This window comes from Prionailurus bengalensis, chromosome B1, assembly GCF_016509475.1.
Source record: "Prionailurus bengalensis isolate Pbe53 chromosome B1, Fcat_Pben_1.1_paternal_pri, whole genome shotgun sequence".
Lineage (NCBI taxonomy): Eukaryota > Metazoa > Chordata > Mammalia > Carnivora > Felidae > Prionailurus > Prionailurus bengalensis.
This window is the reverse complement of record NC_057344.1, coordinates 74,313,171-74,336,061: the sequence shown is the minus strand read 5'-3', so window position 1 is coordinate 74,336,061 and position 22,891 is coordinate 74,313,171. Positions and strand designations below refer to the sequence as shown.

Here is a 22,891-nt window from a genome sequence, read left to right as displayed (position 1 = left end):
GGTCCACAGCAATTTTCCTCTTTTAAGTCACTTTCATTGATTGTGTGATACTGGTTATTGTGGGAAAGACTTTTAGTAAAAAAGTAAGATAGTTTAAAAATTAGCAATAAGAAAAAAAATAGTAAAAAAGTTTGTACCATGACTTTTTATTAAACTTGTTTCATGAAACCTGTTTCATGTTCATCAATGTTTGCTTGTTTTCCATTCTAAGTCATGAGAGGACTTAAAAATACATATTGTAAATAAATAGGCCAATGACAGAATATTCATTTAAAAACAAACTTTGAAGGTGCAGTTACTGTCTCCTTGGGCTCTGGCAAGTATTTTTTGACAGAAGACAGCCCCTTAACACAGAGGAGGATCTTCAGAGCTCAAGGGGAAATACAAACCTAGAGAAATAAAACGAAGAAAAAAAAAAAAAAGACTCATTAGGATGGGACTAGAGATCCTTGCTACAGAAAGGGAGATGCTGGCAGGGAACACGGGAAAAAGACAAGGAACTGAGAAAATACTGGGGTCTTGAAGTTGGATAAGGCAAAGTGACTTTTTCCTGGGGAGAAAAGGATCCATGATTGATTTAGTTCTTCTTTGGCATCCCTCCTGCTATTTTGACCACTGCTTTGCCATTGTCTAGACTGTAAGGCACCAGAAACAATTAAATAGAGGATCAATGTAAACAGACAGGTGTGCCCCAGTCACTTCTCCTTATTCTACACTGCTCAAATTCTCTGAATTTCACACAAACTACTCTGGAAGCAGCAAACTAGTTAAAAAAAAAAAAAACCTTAAGACTGCCAATACCTCCAGCTTATGCAAAGCGATTCTTGAATAAAACCTTTGTTTGTGGTACCGTTGGCAAAGGCATGATATTAAACTTAAACGGGATCTCAGATATTAGACGTACTTTTTGGTTATAGGCATCAAATAATGGGGCTAGAAAATACATTTTCAGGTATTATGTATATTACCCAGTTAATGTTAGAAACAGGCAACCGACCTCGACCTCAACCATGTTTCCGAGGAGGCTGGCTGAATTTTGCAGTATGAATCCTAAGGGAGTATTTGCAGGGTCTTTGCAGCTATAAATGCCCTAGGAAGAGGCTTCCCCACCTGTCACAACCTGGGCCGTCTCCTCGGAGGCTGCCAGGCGCACCACCGCCACGCCTCGCTGAGGTCAGCCTCTCGGGTCTTGGGAGAGCTCTTTTTATTTTAAATTACAGACTTTGCAGCCACCGGATATCCTCGCTGCATAACTGGCAGTAGCCATGTGGCTGCACTAGCGTTTCCTGACAACCACTGCATTATTTCCACTAATATCCTGTCTGAGGCCTCTGGCCCGGCGACTCCTCACTCCCACCCCCGCCCCCCCAACACCGCCCTCCTCCCTCGTGGGTAATAACCCGACTGTGCCAGCGTGCCCAAACAAAGAGGAAACCACCCGAAAGTTCCTCAAATCGCACTTGGCGACAGTGGCCTGGTAGTCTCTCCCGACAGCTCTAAGAGACCCCGTCACAGCCGCAGACAGTGCCTGGGGACCGCAGATTTGGGAAGGACGCCGCGGGGCGCTGTGGGGCGGGCCCGCAGCCCTGTGGTCCGCGCCCGGGCGGGGTGCCCAGGGCCGCAGCATTCGCATTGTCCACGTTCCCCCGCGCCCCGCCGCGTTCCGTCCCTCCCTATCTGTGGCGCACACGCGCGCAGAGCGAGCGGCGCGCCCGGGGCCGAAGCTGCAGCAGCTGCGGCGGCGGCTGCAGCGGCGGCGGCTGCGGCGGGGGCGGGGCGGGGCGGGGCGGGGCGGGGCGGGGCGGCGCGGGGGCGGGCCCGGGCGAGGCAGCCCCGGCGCCAGCGAGCGAACAGCGAGCGCGGCGAGCACCCGAGAGGAGCGCGAGCACCAGCATGGCGGGGCTCCGACGCCCGCAGCCGGGCTGCTACTGCCGCACCGCCGCGGCCGTGAACCTCCTGCTGGGCGTCTTCCAGGTCCTCCTGCCCTGCTGTCGCCCGGGAGGGGCTCAGGGACAAGGTCAGCCTTGCGCCGCTGTGCTCGCTCTCCTTCTCCACCCCGCCCCCCCTTCTCTTTCTTTTAGGGAACTGCTGAAATCTATAAGAGGGCGAGGGGAGGAAGGGGAAAGGGGCAGGAGGAGGAAGGAAAGCGGTTGCAATTCTCGGCTGATAACATTTTCTAACCACAGCGTCCCCTCCCGCGCCCCCCGCCCTCAGACAAACGGAAAGCTGGGCAGTCGCGGAGCTTGGGGACAGCGGCGCGGACCGCTAGCCGCACGCGCCCCGGAGCCTTTGTGCGCGGGCCCCGGTCGCCCCGGGCGCAGCCCCCGCTTTGTGTGGCGCGCGCTGGGGCCCCGCCGCGGCCCGGCTTCCTGCAGCTTTGTTCCTCGAGCTCGGCCGCCCAGGACCCATCCTGCAGACGCCAGCCCCAGATGCTGCGGGATGCGGAGCGCCGAGCGGCCCGCCGGGTGGCTATCCCCCTGCGTCCCCCCCACCCCGCCCAGCACAAGAACCCCGACCTTGCACGCTCCCTACTCTCTGTCAGAGGGGCCGCCCGCTTTCACCCCGTCCATTGTGTTCTTGTCCTCGGGTGGCCTCCGCTTGGAGAAGGAAAGGGTGACTTGTTTTGGTGAGGCGAGTGCACGGGGGCATGATAGGGAAACAGGAAGCGTTTCTTTTCCGTGCATTAAAATGCGGTGTATTTTTTGGTGTTCGTGCAGCGATTGAGCCCTTGCAGAACGTGGTGGAGCTGTGGCAGGCAGAAGAAGGGGAACTCCTGCTGCCCACTCAGGTGAGGACGACCAGGTGACAGGGCTGGTGTGGGTGTGCGAGGGAGGACAGGCCGTCGGCCCCCCAGCGGCACAGGCGCTCGGGCCACTTTGCAAGGCAAATAAACGGTCGGGCAGAGCCTGAACACCTGGCAGCGGTGGCCTTCCCAGCCTCCTCCCGCGCCATGTGACAGGGCGTGAGTCACGCCCGCCCCAAGTTCAGGAGGTGGGAGCCCAGGCCACCTCAGCAGGGCCGAGGCCAGCGGCAGCCTTGTGGAGGGGAAGGGCGGGCCCCTCGGCGGGCTGTAGACCTGGGTGCGCGAGGGACGTGTGCCCTGTTCCCTAATTGAGCTGGAGCTGTGTGTGCCTGAGGACAACAGGAATATTGATTTCACAAGTGTTAGTGAGTGGCACTTGCCATTAGCGTTAAGTAGCTTTGCGATGAAGATGTGACTTTAAAAGATTGTACTCTTGGATTTTTTCCAAGGGCCTTTAATTCGTGTTAGATACACCCTCTTAACAACTTGAATTTCAGGTTTTGGGGGTTTCTCCCCCATATGATACAATGATTGCATGTGGAAAAATAATTACTAGCATTTCATTGAGAATATGTGGCATCATACGTAGATACGGTCCTGCAAAGCATTGTGTGAAGGTTTAATTTTAACATTTGAGTGCAGATGTACACATTTTAATATATTGTTGACTGCTTTACAGCAGCAGCAGTAGTGACCCCAAGTACTGTTTTTTGGGGGGTGTTCAATTATAAGGGAATAATCAGCTTGCGTGTGGTAGTTTTTAAGATGTTCATTAATTCCCACATTGGTGACAGCACTTGATTCTATGTTGTCTCTGGTGGCTGTTTGGAAAAACAGGATGTCTAGCTATAAGTTCCCTGAAGAACTGTGCTGTTTTACATTTCAGTTTCTCCCTCCTATGTGAAGCATTAGAGTGCTGGTTTTGAGATATTCAGAATATTCCCCTTTACCAGGGCTAATGAATAACAGCTTCAAGGCGGAGAGGTGATTTTTAGAGGAAAATTTTCTTGGACCTTCCCTGAAGGCCTGCAAGCTGAATGAGACCAGTCCTTTGAGAAGAAGCCTTATCGGGATGGGGAGCAAATAGTCTGTCCTTCTCCTAAAAGTCTATTCCCAAATGGTTTTTTTTTCTGATTACAAATAACAGATGTGTATTGGGAGGGTTTGGAAAATACATAAAGATGAAAAGAACTAAATAGAAATTGTTCATGATTGTACTGAAAGATCCACATTTAAAATTTGACGTTTTTACTTTTTAAAAATAGTTATATTTGTGTATCTCAGTGGTGTTCAAAAGCAGCATTAACGACATTGTGGGGTGGAGAATTCTGTGTTGTGGGGGCTATAGGATGTCAAGCAGTGAGAGCATCTCTGTCTTTACCCACTAGATGCCAGTGGCACTTTCTCCTCCCTCTTCCCCCCAGTTGTGAGAGCTAAAAATGTCCCCAGACATTGCAAAATGTCCCTGGGGAGCAAAATTGCCCGGGTTGAGAAGCACTGGTGTATATCCATATGCATTTGCATTTTTACTCAATTGTAGCCTGTACCCTCTTACTGGTTAGTGTTGGAAGCCAACCCAGACAGAAAGGAAAGTAAATTATAGACTCTGATTTGTTGGAGCATTAGTTGAAGATTTAGTCACTGTGCTCAGAGATGGAAATGTCAAGGCCTGTGATAGGATTAATGATATTATTTATAGCCATGAAAGTTATTTTATAAAAGTCTTAATTTTTGGTTTTGTTTTGTTTACATGGATAATACAGTTTGCTTTGGTAAAAAAAAAAGTCACAATTTAGAAGCTGTCTTTCTGCTCTACTCAGTATAGAAGCATTTATAACTAAACTATTTTAATCAAAGCTATAATGAAAGTGAAACTGGTGTTCAAAATAATTTTCTAAATACTTCGTTTCTGTCTATATGTGTATCTTTTAGAGACTGTTTTACCCTGCACATACCTGGGTGGGGGTGAGGATATATATGGATCTATATTATTTATCTAAACTGCACGTTTATATGCATATCTCTCTAAACTGCATATATATAATATATACACATATAAACTGCAGTGAGTTCTGAAGACAGTTATTTTTAGAGAATTCTCTTCAAAGTATTTTGACTCCCCCCCCCCTAAAAAAAAAGCTCCCTCGTGTGTCATGGAGTCAGCTGAAAAGAGAGTATTTATAGGTGTTTTTTAAATTTGAGGGTTTCTTCTTAATTAATTTCTAGGTTGGGTTCCTTTCACTCAGAAGACTCCGAGGCAGCTTCAGAAGCTAAGATTTGTCAGTGATAGGTGAAATGGGAACACCAGAAGATGTGGCATTACAGAATTGAATATTAACATTTACCACCACTAGTTATTTATAGTTATTTATTTTGGAAATGTTTTCTGGTGATTGGGTCGTCTTTTTTTTTTTTTCCTTTTCTAATGGGTCTTTAAGTGATCAAGAACTAGAAGAGTGCATCATTAATAAAAACAAATATAACAATTGAATTGGTATCATCTTCCAAATTCTGTCCAGCGTTCCAGGATTTGACTCCCGGTTCCATCCCTTTTCACCCCTCGTCCTCAGTTTCTTCACCTGCAAAATGGGGGTAATAGCAGTGTTGATCTCAGAGGATTTTGAGAGAATTAAAAGTATCTTGAACTTAGTAAGCTCTTCATGTATGTTACCTATTATTTTGTCAGTATCTCAGCTGACTCCTAGATTTGGTCTCTGGAGAGCATGGGACAGCTTTCCTACTTTGAAGGGCTTGAACCAGTGCAGATAACTCAGTCCTGTATGTTCTCTGCAGTTGTATAGATACATAATATTTTTCATATCTTTTTGTTAGATGCTGTTTTATGTGGTAGGATATTTTGGTGTAGGAACATAAAAAACTCTATCCCTGGTGATGAGAAGGAAGGAAAAAAACCGCGATTTTATTCTTAGATTTACAGAATTTTCCCCCTCTTCTGGCTTTACCCCTCCTTCAACACACTGAATCCAAAGTGGTGATGGTTAGGAACCAAAAAATGTTTTCATTAGCTTATTATCAAGAAGAAATTGCCAGTGTGCCAAGAATACTGCTTTGTGCACCTTCCTACTTCGCCTTCAAGTAAAAATCCCGCTGATCCCCTTGACCTGCTCTGGCCCTCGGGGCCTTCCGCAATCTAACGTCGTGTGTTGCTCCAGTCAGTCATCTAGGATGCTCGCTACAGCCTGACCCTTGGCAGAGGAGGCCCCACTCCTCCATTGAATGGAAGGACGAATGCTGTTGCCCTGCTGTTCCCAAAGAGCCAGTCTTTCTAGACTTCTAACTAGGCAGCAGCACTGTCATTTCTCTCCTTTTGAGTTTCTTAGGTGTCTGCAGTTTTTCCTTTGCCTTGGGGGTGCCTTCTTGCCCTAACTGGATTTCCCATAAGAGGGTTTGGGCTTTTGAGCTTGGTGGGCCCATTGTGGCCCCGTGGTTCTGCATACAGAAGGCATTCAGTGGCCAGCCCATGAGTTCTTCCTAGGGGAGGAGAGGCAGTTACCAGTGTGTTGTCCTGTTTATGTTAGTTTCGAAGACGGCAGGTGTAATGCCTTCAGCTTTGATTTCCTATTATTGTGTTGTTGTCGTTGTTTTGTATCAGTTCTAGTAGAAAGAAGGGAATCTAGAATTTGTTCTAATGCATTCAGCCTTTGCTGAGAAGAGAAGTCTCGCTCCTAACCCCCCCTAGCTAGGTTTGGGACACAGACATTAGTGCTGAGTGACAACAGCTGTTACCTGATACAGAATCATGTTGGTCTGTTTGTGGGGGGTAGGGGGGGTGGGCTCAGTGCTTTTCTGGCCTTGTTTGTTCATCTAGCAGACGCTTAGCATGGGCCTGACCCAGTTAGGCCCCTGGGATACAGTGATGAATAAGAAAGAGTCTCTGCCTTTAAAAAACTCATGTCTTACCCCTTTAGTCTGAGGGTATAGATAACGGAAACTAGTAGAAAGTGAAACGGGAAGTGGTACATTGAATATCTGAATTCTTTATTATCTCAGGTACTGTGTTATGTAATAGCATCTTGCTCCAGTCAGTGAATCATTGACTGGTATTTAGAAATCTTTTTGTCATAGAGATTTATTTTGGGCTTAATCTACTTCCACTATCAACATAAAAAAAATAATAGCTGACATGGGTTGAATATCACTGGCATTGTTTAAGCACTTTATGAGTTATTAATACTCATGGTAATACCTGAAAAACTGTGAAGTGTTATGACTTGATTTTTACAGATGAGGAAATTGAGGCCCAGAGTCATTAAATAATTTGCCCAAGGCTATATGAAAGCAGGAGTGGTGTGATTTGAACCCAGGTGGTGTTTAGGGTTAAAGCCTGTGCTCTGTGTGAGTTTTAGCAGTCTGACCAGGAAAAGTGTCGTGATAAAGTTCCTGTGTCTGAGAGAGATACTTTCATGTTCTGTTTTGAGTTAGAAAAATTTGCTTAATGAAGTCTTTAAAAATAATCAATAGTCATATCCGCTAGTATTTTTTACATTTTTGCTTAAAAATTTTTTTTATTGGGGCACCTGGGTGGCTCAGTCAGTTAAGCGTCTGACTTTGGCCTAGATCATGATCTAACTGTTCTGGAGTTCAAGCCCTCCATCGGGCTCTGTGCTGACAGCTCAGAGCCTCGAGCCTGTTTCAGATTCTGTGTCTCCCTTTCTCTCTCTCTCTGCCCCTCACCCGCTGACACTCTGTCTCTCTCTCTCTGTCTCACAAAAATAAATAAACATTAAAAACATTTTTTTAAAAAGCATTAAAACTTTTTATTGGGGCATAATTGACATACAACATTATATTAGTTTCAGGTGTACAACATAACAGTAAGTCTAGTTACCATCTGTCACCATACACAATTATAAAAACATTTTTTTTTGTCTTGTGATAAGAACTTTTTTAAGGTTTACTCTGAATAACTTTCAAATATGCAGTGCAGTATTATTAACTAGCCATCATGCTGTACATTACATCCCCAGAGACTCACTTATTTTATTACTGGAAGTTTGTACCTTTTGACCTTCTTCACCCGTTTTGCACCCCACCCCCTGCCAGCAATTACCAGTCTATTGTCTGTATCTATGAATTTGGTATTTGTTTTTGTTTTTTAAATTCTGTATTTGAGAATGACCATAAAGTATTTGTCTTTCTCTGTTTGACTTATTTCACTTAGCATGATGCCGTAACAGTCCATCCGTGTTGTCACAAGTGGTGCAATTTTGTGTGTGTGTTTTTTTAATGGCTGAATAGTATTTCATTATGTATACATACGTGTATATATATATTTATATGCATGTACACATATATCTGCATACACACACAAACCACCACATCATTATCCATTCATCTATCAATGGATAGATGTTTACATGTCTTGGCTATTGTAAATAATGCTGTTGGGTATAGATACTTTTTCAAATTAGTGTTTCCGTTTTCTTCAGATCAATACCCAGAAGGGCAATTGTTAGATCAATTTTTAATTTTTTGAGCAATTTCCATCCGGTTCTCCACAGTGGCTGCACCAGTTGGCATTCCCACCAACAGAGCAGGAGGGTTCTCTTTTCTCCACATCCTCACTAGCAGTTTTTATTTCTTGTCTTTTTGATAGTGGCCATTCTAGCAGGTGTAAGGTATATATCCATTAGCATTTAAGAACCAGCTAGACGGTACTTAGCTCTGCAGACGTTTGTTGAGTGTGTCCTGTGGGCCAAGCACTGGTCTATGTGCTGTGGGTGTCACGTTGAGCAAAAACTACCGCCCTTGTGGAGCTTCCAGTCTACAGGAGGCATATAGATAGTAAATAAGGAGTAGAATAAATTGTCACTTATTTAGTCTGTTAGGAAGGCATCAGTGCTTTGTGGTGGCAGACTGGAGAAGATTCAGGTGATGGGAACTGGAGTTTTAATTTAAGTCAAGGTAGATCCCTTTGAGAAGGGATATATTTGACATTTGAACCAACCCTTGAAAGCAGGGGGAGATTTAGAATAGCTAGTGCAAGGGCCCTGAGGCACTGCTAAAGGATGGGGTGGGGGAATTACAGGATTTGGTTCCTGCCCTTTGAGAGCCTGGTGGTGTTGGGGAGATAAGGCTGGTAATACCCTGAGATAACATTCAAGTGCTGAAATGTAGGAGCTGAGAGGAGAGAGGAAGAACAGTGTGTATTGGAGGGGTCTGTTAAAGCTTAAGGGTGGGAGGGCACTTGGAGAGCTGCATTAGCAAAGGTGTGAATGGGGCCTTGTCTAGACCCTTACATGGGTGACAGTTCAGTGTTTTTAAAGTCGATGCTTTGAATTGGAGCCCAGAGCGCTTGATGAAGTGTGGCTATAGAGATTGAGATGGCTATGGCAAAGTCAATTGACAGTTGCTCAGTTACAGGTTAAGGAGCTTGGAGTACATCTGACTAGCAGTTAGGGAGTCGTGGAAGGCTCTCGAGCAGAGATTAACGCAATGACATTGGATGCTGGGTCCATACCATGCGGGTGGTAAGTCATGATTGATGGTGAAGAAAATTGGTCTTGCAGTGGCACACGGGATGGGTTGGAGACAGCAGTCTGTTTTTTGTTTTTTGTTCTTTTTTTGGTAATGTTTTTATTTATTATTTTGAGAGGGAGGGAGGGAGGGAGAGAGAGAGAGAGAGAGAGAGAGAGGGAGAGAATGAGTGGGGGAGGGGCAGAGAGAGGGAGACACAGAATCTGAAGCAGGCTCCAGGATCCAAACTGTCAGCACAGAGCCTGACGCAGGGCTCAAACCCATGGACTGCGAGATCATGACCTGAGCTGAAATCGGACGCTTCACTGACTGAGCCACCCAGGTGCCCCTGGAGGCAGCAGTCTTAAACAGAGGAAGAAGCCCTGTGTGTGGTAGTAATGGAGGCCTGGGGTGCTGATAGTATGGGCAGATTTGCTGGCAGAAGGGATGGAGAAGAAAGGACAGGTCTGTACCCTATTTCAGATGAGTGGGTAGGTCTTTATGCCTGGAGGCGAAGGAAGGAGAGCAGTGTAAGATGACCTTAAGGTTTGCCATGAGTCAAGGAGGATGTTGGTATCCTTGACAGAAAGAGGCGCGTTAGAACAGAAACCACTTGGCAGGGGCCCCTGATGTTGATAAGTAAGTGTTGGTTGTAACTATTTCTGGGGAGACAAAATGCATATGTCCTGGAGGCATTTGCCAGTAGGGCTGAAGCTGTAAATGAATCCATCCTCCAAGTATTGTGGAGTATTTGCCATCTGTTGGCCATGGCTTGGTGCAGTGCTCACCAGAATCTCAGGAGTCTTGCTCTCGGGAAGGATAGGCATTCCCTGAGTATCCACACGTGTGATTGAGTGAGGCATGGGGGCTGGCACTGGGGATTTGGGCCCTATGGTTCGAATTGGTGTAGGGAGTCTGGGCCCAGGAGGACTGGCAGTGACAGGGAGGAAGAGGGCAATGAGGCAGTAAGTGCCGAGAGCCAAGGGTTAGAGAGAAGCTGGAGGACCAGGAAGGCTTGGTATTCCTGAAGCCAGCAATGGTGAGCTTCGGGAAAGAATGGTCAACATCGTGTCCGTCCGGCAGGTTACGTGTGGTGTCTAATCCGATCTGCCCTTGTGTTTTGGTTTCACGTGCCTTTTCTTTTTACCCTCTTGTTATATGACATGTAGTTAGATTTTAGCCTGGTAAGTCTGGGAGAGGATTTTGGAAGTGCTTTTGAGTGTGATGTTTATACTATTTATAAAATTGATCAGCCTTTTTTATGTTGATGTCAAAATACGTCGGATATCCATTTGGGGGATTGTGAGCTAACCGATCCATTTCCTATATTGTTAAACTTTATTTTGTGTGACTTTTGTGTAACTTAAATGTTTTTTTTTTTAAAAAAATTTTTTTTTTTTTTCAACGTTTTATTTATTTTTGGGACAGAGAGAGACAGAGCATGAACGGGGAAGGGGCAGAGAGAGAGGGAGACACAGAATCGGAAACAGGCTCCAGGCTCTGAGCCATCAGCCCAGAGCCCGACACGGGGCTCGAACTCGCGAACCGCGAGATCGTGACCTGGCTGAAGTCGGACGCTTAACCGACTGCGCCACCCAGGCGCCCCTAAATGTTTTTTTTTTTAAATGTTTATTTATTTTTGAGAGAGAGAGAGAGACAGAGCATGAGCAGGGGAGGGGCAGAGAGAGAGAGGGAGACAGAATCTGAAGCAGGCTCCAGGCTCTGAGCTGTCCGCACAGAGCCTGATGTGGGGCTCGAACTCACAAACTGTGAGATCATGACCTGAGCCGAAGTCAGACGCTTAACCGACTGAGCCACCCAGGTGCCTCTGTGTAACTTAAATGTTAAAAGGCTCTTGGAGAGAAGAGATGTCAAACTAATTTTGAGATTATGTAGGTTGTGGTTTTAAATGAGGATCTTTACTTAAAATATCTAAGGGATCACTTGGCTGTTCATGGCTTTTAGTGGTGTCATTACTAGTGTTATTCTTTCAGTAGATACTGAATGCCTGCTGTGTATCAGGCACTGTTTTTTGATATTCGTTACAAGGTTATTACCTGTGTTTAATTTGAAGAACTGTTTCTTTTGGAGATTTTTGTGTTGTTTTGAAATAACTGTTAAACCATGTTCTTTTATCAATAGGGTGATTCTGAAGAGGATATGGAGGAACATTCTGAAGAGCAGAGGTAAGAAAAACAACAGGAGCAAATACCTGCATGCTGAATATTGCTGCTCACTTTGGATGCTGTCAAAGTCTTGGTATATGTACAGCTATGTTTATGTGTTTGACATATCTGTAATATACCTTTTTCTTTGGCATTTGGGGTATCTGTACTCTCTGATAATTCATATGACTTTGTTTTAAAATAAGGTTGTATAGAAAGCTGTTAGAAATACCCCCCTGCCCCCCCCACCCCCCCACCCCACACACACTCTCACATGCACTCTCAACTTCACATTTTTCGTGGCATGCTTATGCTGTCCTCTTGCTCACAAATATCTGTTGAGCATCAGGCACAGAGCTGGGTGCTGGGCATAAAACAGTGAACAAAACCTGTGTTGCATATAGTGGTGTAGTTAGACATTACTGTAAATAAAACAAAATATTGCTATTATAACGACCAAGAATTAGATTGTTATAGTATAATGAAGAAGAAGGGGTGGTCAGGTGAGGCCCCTCTTAGGAGGTTACATTTAAGCTAAAGTCTGGAGGATGTGGAGGAATGGCCGTGCAGCAAACAGAGGGAATGTACCATAGGCAGTGGGAATGGCAGGTGCAAAGGCCCTGAGGTAGGAAGCACTGGCAGCATTCCAGGAACTTGGAGAAGGCTTGGGTGGTTTGTGGGATAGTGAGGTGAGGTAGGACCCTAGAAAACACATTAAGGAGGTTGGGTTTTGTTTTTTTAAGGGTGGTATGGTTTGTTGAAGGATTTAAAGCAGGGGCTAGCAAATTGAAAGGTGTAAACTACATTTTCAAGAGAATACTTTGGTCATGGTACAGTCTCGGTCACTTGTCCAACTGAGATGTCTGGTCCCTTGGAGGTGCATGGAGACTCTAAGTGGTACCTGGGCACAGGGATAACTTCCAAGGAATCAGCTTTTAGATCCCACTGTCCTATAGTCTCCTGAAATTGACCTGAGGTTGTGAGTTATCCTTTTTCACCTCTTCTTTTGTAATCTCTCTTCTCCACTTTACAAAGGAAAGGCATACTTCTTACCCAGCCCCAGTCTTATGAGTACTTCATCTTGGGCAATCAGAGGTGTGGCTTTGAAATGCTGATATTGGTTAGGAGAACCAGTTAACTCTGATTAGATGACAAATTCTTTTGTAACTCTGGTGGCTTTTGAATCTTTCAACAAAATTTAAGGACATAATCAAATTGGCAGTTGATAGATGATCAAAAATTATTTTTTTTAATGTTTATTTTTGAGAGAGAGAGACAGAAAGAGTATGAGTGGGGGAGGGCAGTGAGAGAAGGAGACACAGAATCTGAAGCAGGCCCCAGGCTCCGAGCTGTCAGCACAGAGCCCAAGGTGGGGCTCGAACCCACAAGCCTCAAGATCATGACCTGAGCCGAAGTCGGACACTTAACCAACTGAGCCCCCCAGGTGCCTCAAAAGTTATTTTTAATCATAGATCACTGTGATTTTTGGATAAACACTGAGGGTGTTTAGAGAATATAGGGACAGTGCTATAACAATGCTTCTTCCATTCATATCTGTTTATGTAAACAAGCTTTTTCAGTGCTTATATTAAATATAATATTTACATGAACCAATGATAGGGGGTAAGACACTCATCCATTTCATTAAAGGATGCATTTTCAGTAAATTTGTCTCTTTATGTTTAATTTCCTATCAAAATTTATAAAATTTGTTGATCAGTTTTGTACTAGTAAAAATTGTAATGGTAACTCAATTCAGAAGAAAAAAATATTTAACACTTGAATCCTGTGGTCACAGGAATGTTTTTTAAAAAGCCTATTTCAATGTATACCCATAGTTTTGTTGCACAAGTATTTGAACATAAAGATGTATGTATTAGGTTAAAATCGGAGGGAATATCCAGCTATTCAGGAATGCTTATAGATGTGTTTTTAAAAAATGGGTGATGATAGGGCTCCTGGCTGGCTCAGTTGGCAGAGGGTGTGACTCTTGATCTTGGGGTCATGAGTTTGAGGCCCACGTTGGGTGTAGAGATTACTTAAAAAAATGGATGATGATGGATTTCATTGCAGTGGTATTTAGATTCCGTTGAATATATTTTAAGAAGTGATTGTGAGTTTATTAAAGATGCCATCATTTATTATATACCAGAGATTACATTCTTTGTGACCATTTAAATTCATTGTATAAAATTTTAAATGGAGGATAAATATATGGGGCAGAGTTCAGAGTTTGTCACAATCCTCTGTTAGAGTGTGCGGAATTAAGAAAACGCGCAGGATGCTGGCAGTTGTTCAGACGAGGCTGGTGGGAGTGGCAATGAAGGGACGTGGAAAGTTCTGAGATGAATTTTGGGAGTGGAACAGATTCATTGCTCTGTCAGTGGTGGAGAGTGAGGGAAAGAGAAGTATGTCATGGAGGGCTTCTAAAATTTGGTTTGGGCATCTGGAGGGATGGGAAAGGAATTAGGGGGAGGGAAACCAGGAACTCTGGTTGGTTGTCTCATCGGAATGTCAGACTTGGTATGACAAGTCTGGAGATGGCAGGGAGGCAGTTGATGCTGTGAGTCCGGAGCATGGAAGGCCTGGGCAGCATCTCCGGGGGTGGGTGCATCCAGTCTGTTGCTCGGGCCTTAGCCTTTGTTCTCCTCTTTTGTAGATTGCTTCGGTTCTCTCCTTTCCTCTCACTGGGAACTGGTTTCTTTTCGTCAGTTTTCTGTCAGACTTTAAGGTATTAGTAGATTTTATCCCTGTTGGTCTTTTGACACAGTGTCAGGTTGCTGTGAAGGTGTGTGGGGAGAGAGAATTGTAGCAGTGATTTAGAACAGTGGCTTTCGGGCTTTTTGACAGTGACTCCTGGTAAGAGATGCATTTTACATCAAGATTACCTACCTGCCCATAGGCATATATGTGGATGTATGAATGTGTATGCACATAGTTTATTTATCAAATAGTGCTTACCTTTACTACCTAAGACATACTGTTTTCTATTTTAAATTTTTTTACTGTGATAAAATATACATTACACTTACCATTTTAACCATTTTTTAAAATTTATTTTTGAGAGACAGAGAGAGAGAGAATGAGCAGGGGAGGGGCAGAGAGAGAGAGAGGGGGACAGAGGATCCAAAACAGGCTTTGCACTGACAGCAGTGAGCTGGACGTGGGGCTCGAACTTGAAAACCATGAGACCGTGACCTGAGCTGAAGTCGGACGCTCAACCAACTGAGCCATCCAGGCATCCCCCGTTTTTAACCATTTTTAAATGTCAGTTCTGTGGCATTCAGTAATTTCACATTGTTGTGCAACCAATCACTACCATCCATCCATAGAATTTTTTTAGTCCATCTTATTTCATGGAAAAAAAAATGCTGTTTGCCATGACTGGATTGACTAAAAAATTTCTTAATCATCATTCACATTTTGATCAGCCCTGATTTATATATTTTAATCTTCTCGATATAAAATATTCTAGTATTTTGCTGTCATATTATCCATAGTTGCCTTCCTTTTAACTTGACTTCCAAACTTCCAAGCCTCTTCCTCTTTGTTTCTTCTGGCCTTTTTTTTTTTTTTTTTTTGCTTAGAATTTGTTCCTTATGTGTAAAGATAACATCATGACATGGGTTGGATGGTGCTCTTAGAAAACTTTCTTTGTGTTGATTTTCTGAAAATGTAGGTTCTGGAGTCCTTGGCAAGAATTCCCTCTGTAAGTGTGATGTCATGTGGTATGTAAATGAGTCACCTAAGTACTTAGTATTCACTTACCTTTACTGCACAGTTGGAAATTTTTTTTAAGTTTATTTACTTTGAGAGGGAGAGAGTGGAGGAGGGGCAGAGAGATGGAGAGAGAATTCCTCTTTTGCCAGCGCAAAGCCTGACGTGAGGCTCAATCTCCTGAACTGTGAGATCATGACCTGAGCTGAGATTAAGAGTTGGACACTTAACTGAGCCAGCCAGGTGCCCCTGGGAATTTTTTTTTTTTCAACGTTTATTTATTTTTGGGACAGAGAGAGACAGAGCATGAACGGGGGAGGGGCAGAGAGAGAGGGAGACACAGAATCGGAAACAGGCTCCAGGCTCTGAGCCATCAGCCCAGAGCCCGACGCGGGGCTCGAACTCACGGAGCGCGGGATCGTGACCTGGCTGAAGTCGGACGCTTAACCGACTGCGCCACCCAGGCGCCCCCCTGGGAATTTTTTTTAATGAAAAATTTAATACCTCCAAAGCTCATATAATGTCTTGCTACAGTTAAAACAGACCTTTGGCTTTAGGATAGATTTAGATTTACAGAAAAGCTGTAAAGATGGTACAGAGTATTCCTATATACCCCTCATGCTGTTTATCCTGCAGTTAACATCTTCCATAACTGTGGCACGTTTGTCACAACTAAGAAACCAGCATTGGTACACTACCGTGAACTAAACTCCACACTATTTGAACATCACAAATTTTTCCCTGGTGTCATTTCTCTGTCGAGGATCCCACATTACTTTTAGTTGTCATGTCTCCTTAGGACCTATTGATTGTGACAGTTGGTCAGACTTCCCTTGTTTTTGAAATCTTAACAGTTTGGAGGAGCACTGCTCAGGTATTTTGTAAAATATCCCTCGGTTTGGGGTTGCCTGATGTTTTTCCTCTTTGTTAGACTGGGGTTATTATGCGTTTTGGGGAGGAAGGCCACAGCTATACATTGGTATTCTCATCACATATTGAGGATATCTGCTATCAGCATGGCTTATCACTTTGATGTTGACCTTAATCACCTGGCTAACTCTTTTCTTTCCATCTTTCCATGCTACACTCTTTGGAGATAAGTCATTAAATGGAATTAAGCTCCACCTGCATAAATTATTTGGACTTCTTCTTTATGGGAAATTTGCTTATTTTCTCTCATTTATTCAGTCATTTATATCAGTATGGACTTACGGATATTAATTTATACTTTGGGTTATAATCTAATATTTGATTTGCTCTGCTAGGTTAATGTCCTTTATCCTAAATCTTATTTATGAAGTTATTACTACCTCTTTACACATTTTTCAAAAATTTTTGAGATTTTTGTTTTAATTACTACCCCACAAGGCCAATTCTCAATGATATTAAGTTGGACTTGAAGTCAGTAGAGTCAGTACTTACGAATTCTACAACATGAATGCCTCGTCTCTGAGAGTACTCACATAGAGGAGTCTTTCTTGGGACTCAAGAGAGAAGAGAGATTCAAGAGAGATTTGACCATAAAATAGAGTCTCCAGATGTCCCAAGAAAAGTGTAGGTGGCACTGACATCTGTCCCTGGTGAGAATCTAGATAGAGGAGGAGGGCTCTGTGTCTCACTCTCCAGATGGCCCAGGGCAGGGCTCGAAGCAGACCACCATTAATCCTGGGGCGGAGGGTTCTGGAGTAGCCAGCCTATGATCTCAAACACAGTTTGGGAAAGCTTTCAGGGAAATTGGCCTCGCTGAAGATTTTGTTTGTATTAACTTGACTTAATCTTCTATGAATGCTATGTAATTATATTTGGTTGAATGCCAGAAAAGCAATATTTGAAAGACTTTCTTGCCTCTTGCCTCTGCGTCCCCATTTTTCTCCGGGGTGTTCTCAAATATCAGCAGTAATCAGTTTCTTTGCTGAGAGAGAGAGGTTGTGGTTGGGACTCAAGCAATGAGAGCAAGTGAGACTGGACTTCAGCTCTTGCTGGAATTGAATGCTCTCTGGGAAGGTTGTCTGGCTCTGTACACAGCCCCCATAAGCCTTGTTGGGGTATAATTTGTTAGAATGTGAAAAGTGTGAGCATCTCCGAGGTGAACAGTATAGTACGTCAGCTTCTAAAAACGGTTATATAAAAATCATCAGTACCGACTGGTCAGGTACAGCATCTGCGGAAGTTGTCATTGTGTTGTGTTTTTAATGTGTTTTTATATGATCAGTAACAGCAGCAAAATGTGTTCTCCTGAAGTAGTTTAACATCAGTTAAAGGCAGATCCTCGAAGTCAGAACGTGCAGAAAGCTTGTTAACCTTTCAGCAACATACTGAAAGATATAATTGCAGACAAAAACGACTTAATCATTAGGGAAACTTCTTTTGGCAGTCAAGGGGATTTCAGAGCCCCCACAGGGAATGGAACTGCTTTTCACTTTTCTTTGTTCTCCTTTAGAAGTTGAAAGCTCTGTTTCCAGCACAACCCCAAAGTTCCTCACCTGTTGACAGGATCATAGCTTTTTAACCTTTGTGTGCCTCCTCAGGGTTCCCTTGTGGACCTGCTTGTCTTTCCCTCTGCCGTTTCCCCATGTGACCTCACCTGTTCTCTTGGGTCTGTATGTAGAAAGAACTTGCACTTAGATTGTACCTTCGAGCCAGGGGTCTCACCTGCCCAGTTGCCCACAGAGAGCTCCCTTTAGCTTTCAGGTGCTGCTAACCTAGTGTGTCTGGAACTGAGCTCTTGGGCTCGGGTCCTTCTCAGCCCTTCCCCCGCTGCTGCACCGTGCGTTCATTTGCATAAGCCAGAAACCAGGATGGCCTCCCCCTCCCCACTCCTTCATACTCCCCACCTAGTAGATGATCATCAGGTATGGCTGCATCTTCTTCAGATGGTCTGCTGCCTCCATTTTATAGCTACCCAGGTCTGTTCTTCGTCTTCCTCCCTGCATAATGTATCCAAGTCATACATCCTTTCCTACCATTCCTCTTGCAAACGACCTTACCTTCGTGATGAAGTGCAGAAGACCTGAGCATGGTGTAGAAGGCCTTGTGTGATCTAGGCCCTGCTCACCTCTTCAGCCTTCCTGCCCCTGCTTCTCCCTTCCCCTCTTGCACTTGGGCTCATGCTCTCTCTCTTTTCTCTGGCTAACCTGCCCACCTGACCGACTCCACATGGGACACGATGACATTTCTCCTAGCACAGGACTCATCCCTGTTTTAAAATTGCCTGTCCCGGGATTGTCCTGAGTCTCATTTGACTGATTCCTCAGCACCTAACCTAGTACCTAACTAACACTTGGGTGAAGACCTGCCAAATGAAGGGATGTAAGCTCCTATTTTTAAATTTAAGTCTTTTAGATTGATTGCTTGTAATGTTCCACATGTTCTTCATATCCAAGCCCACAAGTTATATTTGCCATTGAAGTCCAAGGACTGGTATTAGTATTAGAGGTTGTGGTTTTTAAATTAGGTTATTGCAGTTGGTGTGTTTTTTTAAAGAGAATGGGTGATTAGCTCTATCTCTGTGTGCCCTGTGACACCTTCTACACGGTCATGTGGGCCCTAGGAGCGTTGTGGAATGAATGCATTTAGTGATCATCTTCATGGCCGTAACAGTGTAAAGTGAATTTTCTTTGACTGTAATAGATCTCATAATTTAGATATCCTTAGAATACAAGGTTTTAAACAGGGTTCTTGGCATATATTAAAATTGTTTTCAATCACAAAAACCTTGTTTGTTTTTTTTTTAGGTTGTGAAATTTTTAGCAAAACTTTTGAAAGTTATTTATATAATTATTTAGCCCTCAAGTGGAATTAGAAATATAGTCTAATAGGATCAGTATCCAAATTCAGATTTTCATTGAAATTATTACTTCCTCTAAAAAAATTATTATTTTCCCTAGATTTATCTTACAGACTCCAGAGTGATCAGGCTTGTGCTAATTTATATCTTTATATCAAAAAAGATATTTGAGCCAATTTTAATAATTCCAGGTGTATTTTGAAGAGTTAGTCTAGAATAAAAATAAGCAAAACATTTCATTAATGTTCACATTCCTGAAACAATAAAGCGGAGTTGAAGTCTGGAGAGCCTGGGTATGGCCCGTAAACATGGCATATCCAGTGCTGGAAACTTGGTGTTCGTTCATTACTTTAGGAAGGATTGCTTTAGGACAAGTGCCTTAATTCAGCATTCAAAGGCTGACTCTTGGCTGGCTTCATTCCATATGCCACTGGGTGGCTTGTCTGATTATTGCTACCTGTCACAAACATTTAACAGTAACCTAACTCTGTGGAGTCTGTTCAGTCAGGTGTGCAGCCTGCAGTAAGAGCTAGGCAGATTCAACAGCCTAGCGGTTGGAATGACAATGTGGTTACTAAAAAGTACATAGAAGATTTATAAGGGGCTTATTTCAGGCCAGAGCGAAGGCACCACCATGAGGAAGAGAGAGACTTGAGTGTTTTGCCATTGGGAACTCAACTTCTTTCTTCAAGAAAGCTTATAGCGACAGAGTTAGAGATGAGCTGACATTGTGATTGTCTTGGGCTTCTTTTATGTAATGAGAATTGTGCTTTGGGTTGCTCTATTAACCCATTCATCTTGATGGGGTGATGAAAAATAAAAGTCCTTTTAGATGGATCCCAATATATTGGCAGCAGTATTGATTAATTCTACGAAGGCATTCTGGATGTGTTGTGATGCCAAACTTCTTACTGCTTAAGAGGGCGGCAAAGCTTGGGGTTTCAAGGTTCAGAACAGAAATATAATTTCCCAAGGCAGTATTCTCTGTCTAGGAACACAAGTGTTAAGATAATGGGGTCTCCCAGGAGCTTGTTACTCTAATTTTAAATGAATTGTCATCAAATTATTTGTTTGTTGTTACAGTCTTCCACATGTGAAATATGACTCTAGAGTAATAGTGATTCCCACCCCTCCTCCAATAAATGTAACAAAAGAATGTTGCCGCTTTACAAATAATTAACTGCGGAAATCTGGACGGTATTTCACAGATGTTGTGCTCAATAAAGATGTTTTTTAGAACCGTTGTTTTTGAATTGTCTTTGCAACTAATTTATAAATGATACAAGGGAAGTCTTACTTGTTTATTATAGTCTTTCCCCATGTTTTCCTCCAAGTAGTGGGGATATAGTTTTTAAAAATTTGCTATAAACATGAAAATTCTTCGGAAAAAAAATTTTAATTTGTTGAGAATTTGAAGTTATTTAATTTTTTTGAAGTTATTTAAAAATTACTCACTGATTGTTCCTTTGTTCCTCCAAAAAAATTTTTTTTTTTAATTTTTTTTTTCAATGTTTATTTTTTTATTTTTTTTGGGACAGAGAGAGACAGAGCATGAACGGGGGAGGGGCAGAGAGAGAGGGAGACACAGAATCGGAAACAGGCTCCAGGCTCTGAGCCATCAGCCCAGAGCCCGACGCGGGGCTCGAACTCACGGACCACGAGATCGTGACCTGGCTGAAGTCGGACACTCAACCGACTGCGCCACCCAGGCGCCCCTCTCCAAAAATTTTTTAGTAAAATGTTTGTTTCAGGAAGATAGCCATATTTACCTCATGGCATTATTTTCTCTACTACACACATACATATCCCAGTTTGAGAAACGTGGTTTTAGCATCATACTTGCTTTTTCCCCCACACCAATTCCTTTTATTTTTAACCAGTTTGTTCATATATTTCGATCAGAAGACATGGCTCTGGATGGCATGTGGTTGTTGGGCTAAAACTAAACTCATCTATTAATAAACTATAGGGACTATACCAAATTAAAAAGCTTCTGCGCAGCAAAGAAGAACCATGACCAAAACAAAAAGGCAACCTATGGAATGGGAGAAGATATTTGCAAACGATAGATCTAATAAAGGGTTAGTATCCAAAATATATAAAGAACTTATACAACCCACACCTCCAAAATGAATAATCCAATAAAAAATGGGCAGAAGACATGAACAGACATTTCTCCAAAGATACACAGATGACCAACAGACACATGAAAAGATGCTCGACATCACTCATCATCAGGAAAATGGAAAACAAAACCATAATAGGATCCACCTTACACCTGTCCCAATGGTTAAAATAAAAAAACGTAAGAAACAAGTGTTGGTAAGGATGTGGAGAAAAAGGAACCCTCATGCACTGTTGTTGGGAATGTAAACTGGTGCAGCCACTGTGGAAAACAATATGAAGGTTCCTCAAAAAATTAAAATTAAATACTATATGATCCAGTAATTCCAGTACTGGATATTTACCCAAGAAAATGGAAAACACTAATTTGAAAAGATATATACATCCGTATGTTTGTTGCAGTGTTATTTATAGTAGCCAGGATATAGAAGCAATCCAAGTGTCCGTTGATAGATGAGTAGATAAAGAAGAGGTGATGTATACATACGATGGAATATTATCTAGCCATAAAAAGGAGTGGAATCTTCCCATATGTGACATGGAAGAATCTAGAAGGTATTATACTAAGTGAAAGAAATCAGAGAAAGACAAATACCATGTGATTTCTCTTACACATGGAATAAAAAAAAAACAAATGAACAAATGAGAAAACCAGACTCTTAATTACAGGGAACATACAGGTACTTGCCAGAGGGGAGGTGGGTGGGGAGATGGATGAAATAGGTGAAAGGGATTAAGAGGTACAAACTTCGAGTTATAAAATAAGTCATGGAGATGAAAACTATAGCACAGGGAATAAAGTCAATAATATTGTGATAATACTGTATGATGACAGGTGGTGACTGTACTTACGGTGATGAGTACTGAGTAATGTATAGAATTGTCAAGTCACTGTGTTGTACATCTGACACTAATGTATGCCAACTATATTTCAGTAATTTTTTAAACTTCAAAAAATATTAATCCCCCATCCCCCCCAAAACTAAACTTCTATAGGAAAGATGAATTGCCACCTGTGAAATAGCCAAAGAAACCCACTGCTGCATTTGAGGTCGTTCCTGGAGAACAGCGTCAGTGAAAGCAAAGACATTGTGTGTGCCTCTTACATTGAGCATTGTGAAAATGTACATAGTAAATAATTCATATTGATGTTATGCCTTGTACATTGTTGACTTTTAGGGTTGTGCTGCTTTGTGGATGTTGGGCTCCTTTAGTTGCCACTAAATTATTGATAATAGGTGAAGTCCAGTTTGAATAACAATCCATTGTCCCAGTTGATTGCTATGACAGATGTATGTCGTATGAAGTTTTGGTGAGGTAATTCCTCTGGGATCACGATTGGTCTATATCTCTTAAAGTCAGGCCATGCTAATCCAGTCAATCCATTAAAAATTAGATTGAAGTAGTTGCCCTTGTATTACACTTCATAGTTTACAAAGTATTTTTATATGCATCGTCTCCTTAGGTAATCAGGGATTCCCATTTTGTAGATGAGGAAACAGGTTCAAAAAGGTAAAACAGTTTAAGATTACAGGGCTATGAAGGGGCAGAACAGGCACACAGTCCGAGGTGTCCTCTCTCTAGATCTACTTGTTGTCTCCCTTTTATCTAAAGTGATACGGAAAATAGAAAACCATTTTCCCAATTAGCCTGCTCTGTGTAGAAAGAGACCAAATCTAAGATTGGTATGTGGAAGCAACTGGATTCTTCAGTAAGAATTCTGAATTCTTTGGTATTCTATGGTTCCTAGCAATCCCCTGAAGAAAATGAGCATGGCTTTGTAAGCAAGACCGAGAGTTGGGACTTCAGTGTAGTAAC

At 42.9% G+C, this 22,891-nt stretch overlaps 1 protein-coding gene across 2 annotated transcripts in view; it reads left to right on the top strand.

The window, feature by feature from the left end:
- The first annotated feature begins 1,834 nt into the window (after positions 1-1,834).
- Positions 1,835-22,891, top strand: part of TMEM131L (transmembrane 131 like) — a 170,979-nt gene continuing 149,922 nt past the window's right edge. For both annotated transcript variants that reach the window (XM_043567149.1, XM_043567140.1), the window contains exons 1-3: positions 1,835-2,017; positions 2,718-2,788; positions 11,423-11,466. In XM_043567149.1, the coding sequence (XP_043423084.1) occupies positions 1,894-2,017; positions 2,718-2,788; positions 11,423-11,466 (239 nt within the window). In that variant the 5' untranslated portion in view covers positions 1,835-1,893. The remainder of the gene's footprint in view (positions 2,018-2,717; positions 2,789-11,422; positions 11,467-22,891) is intronic.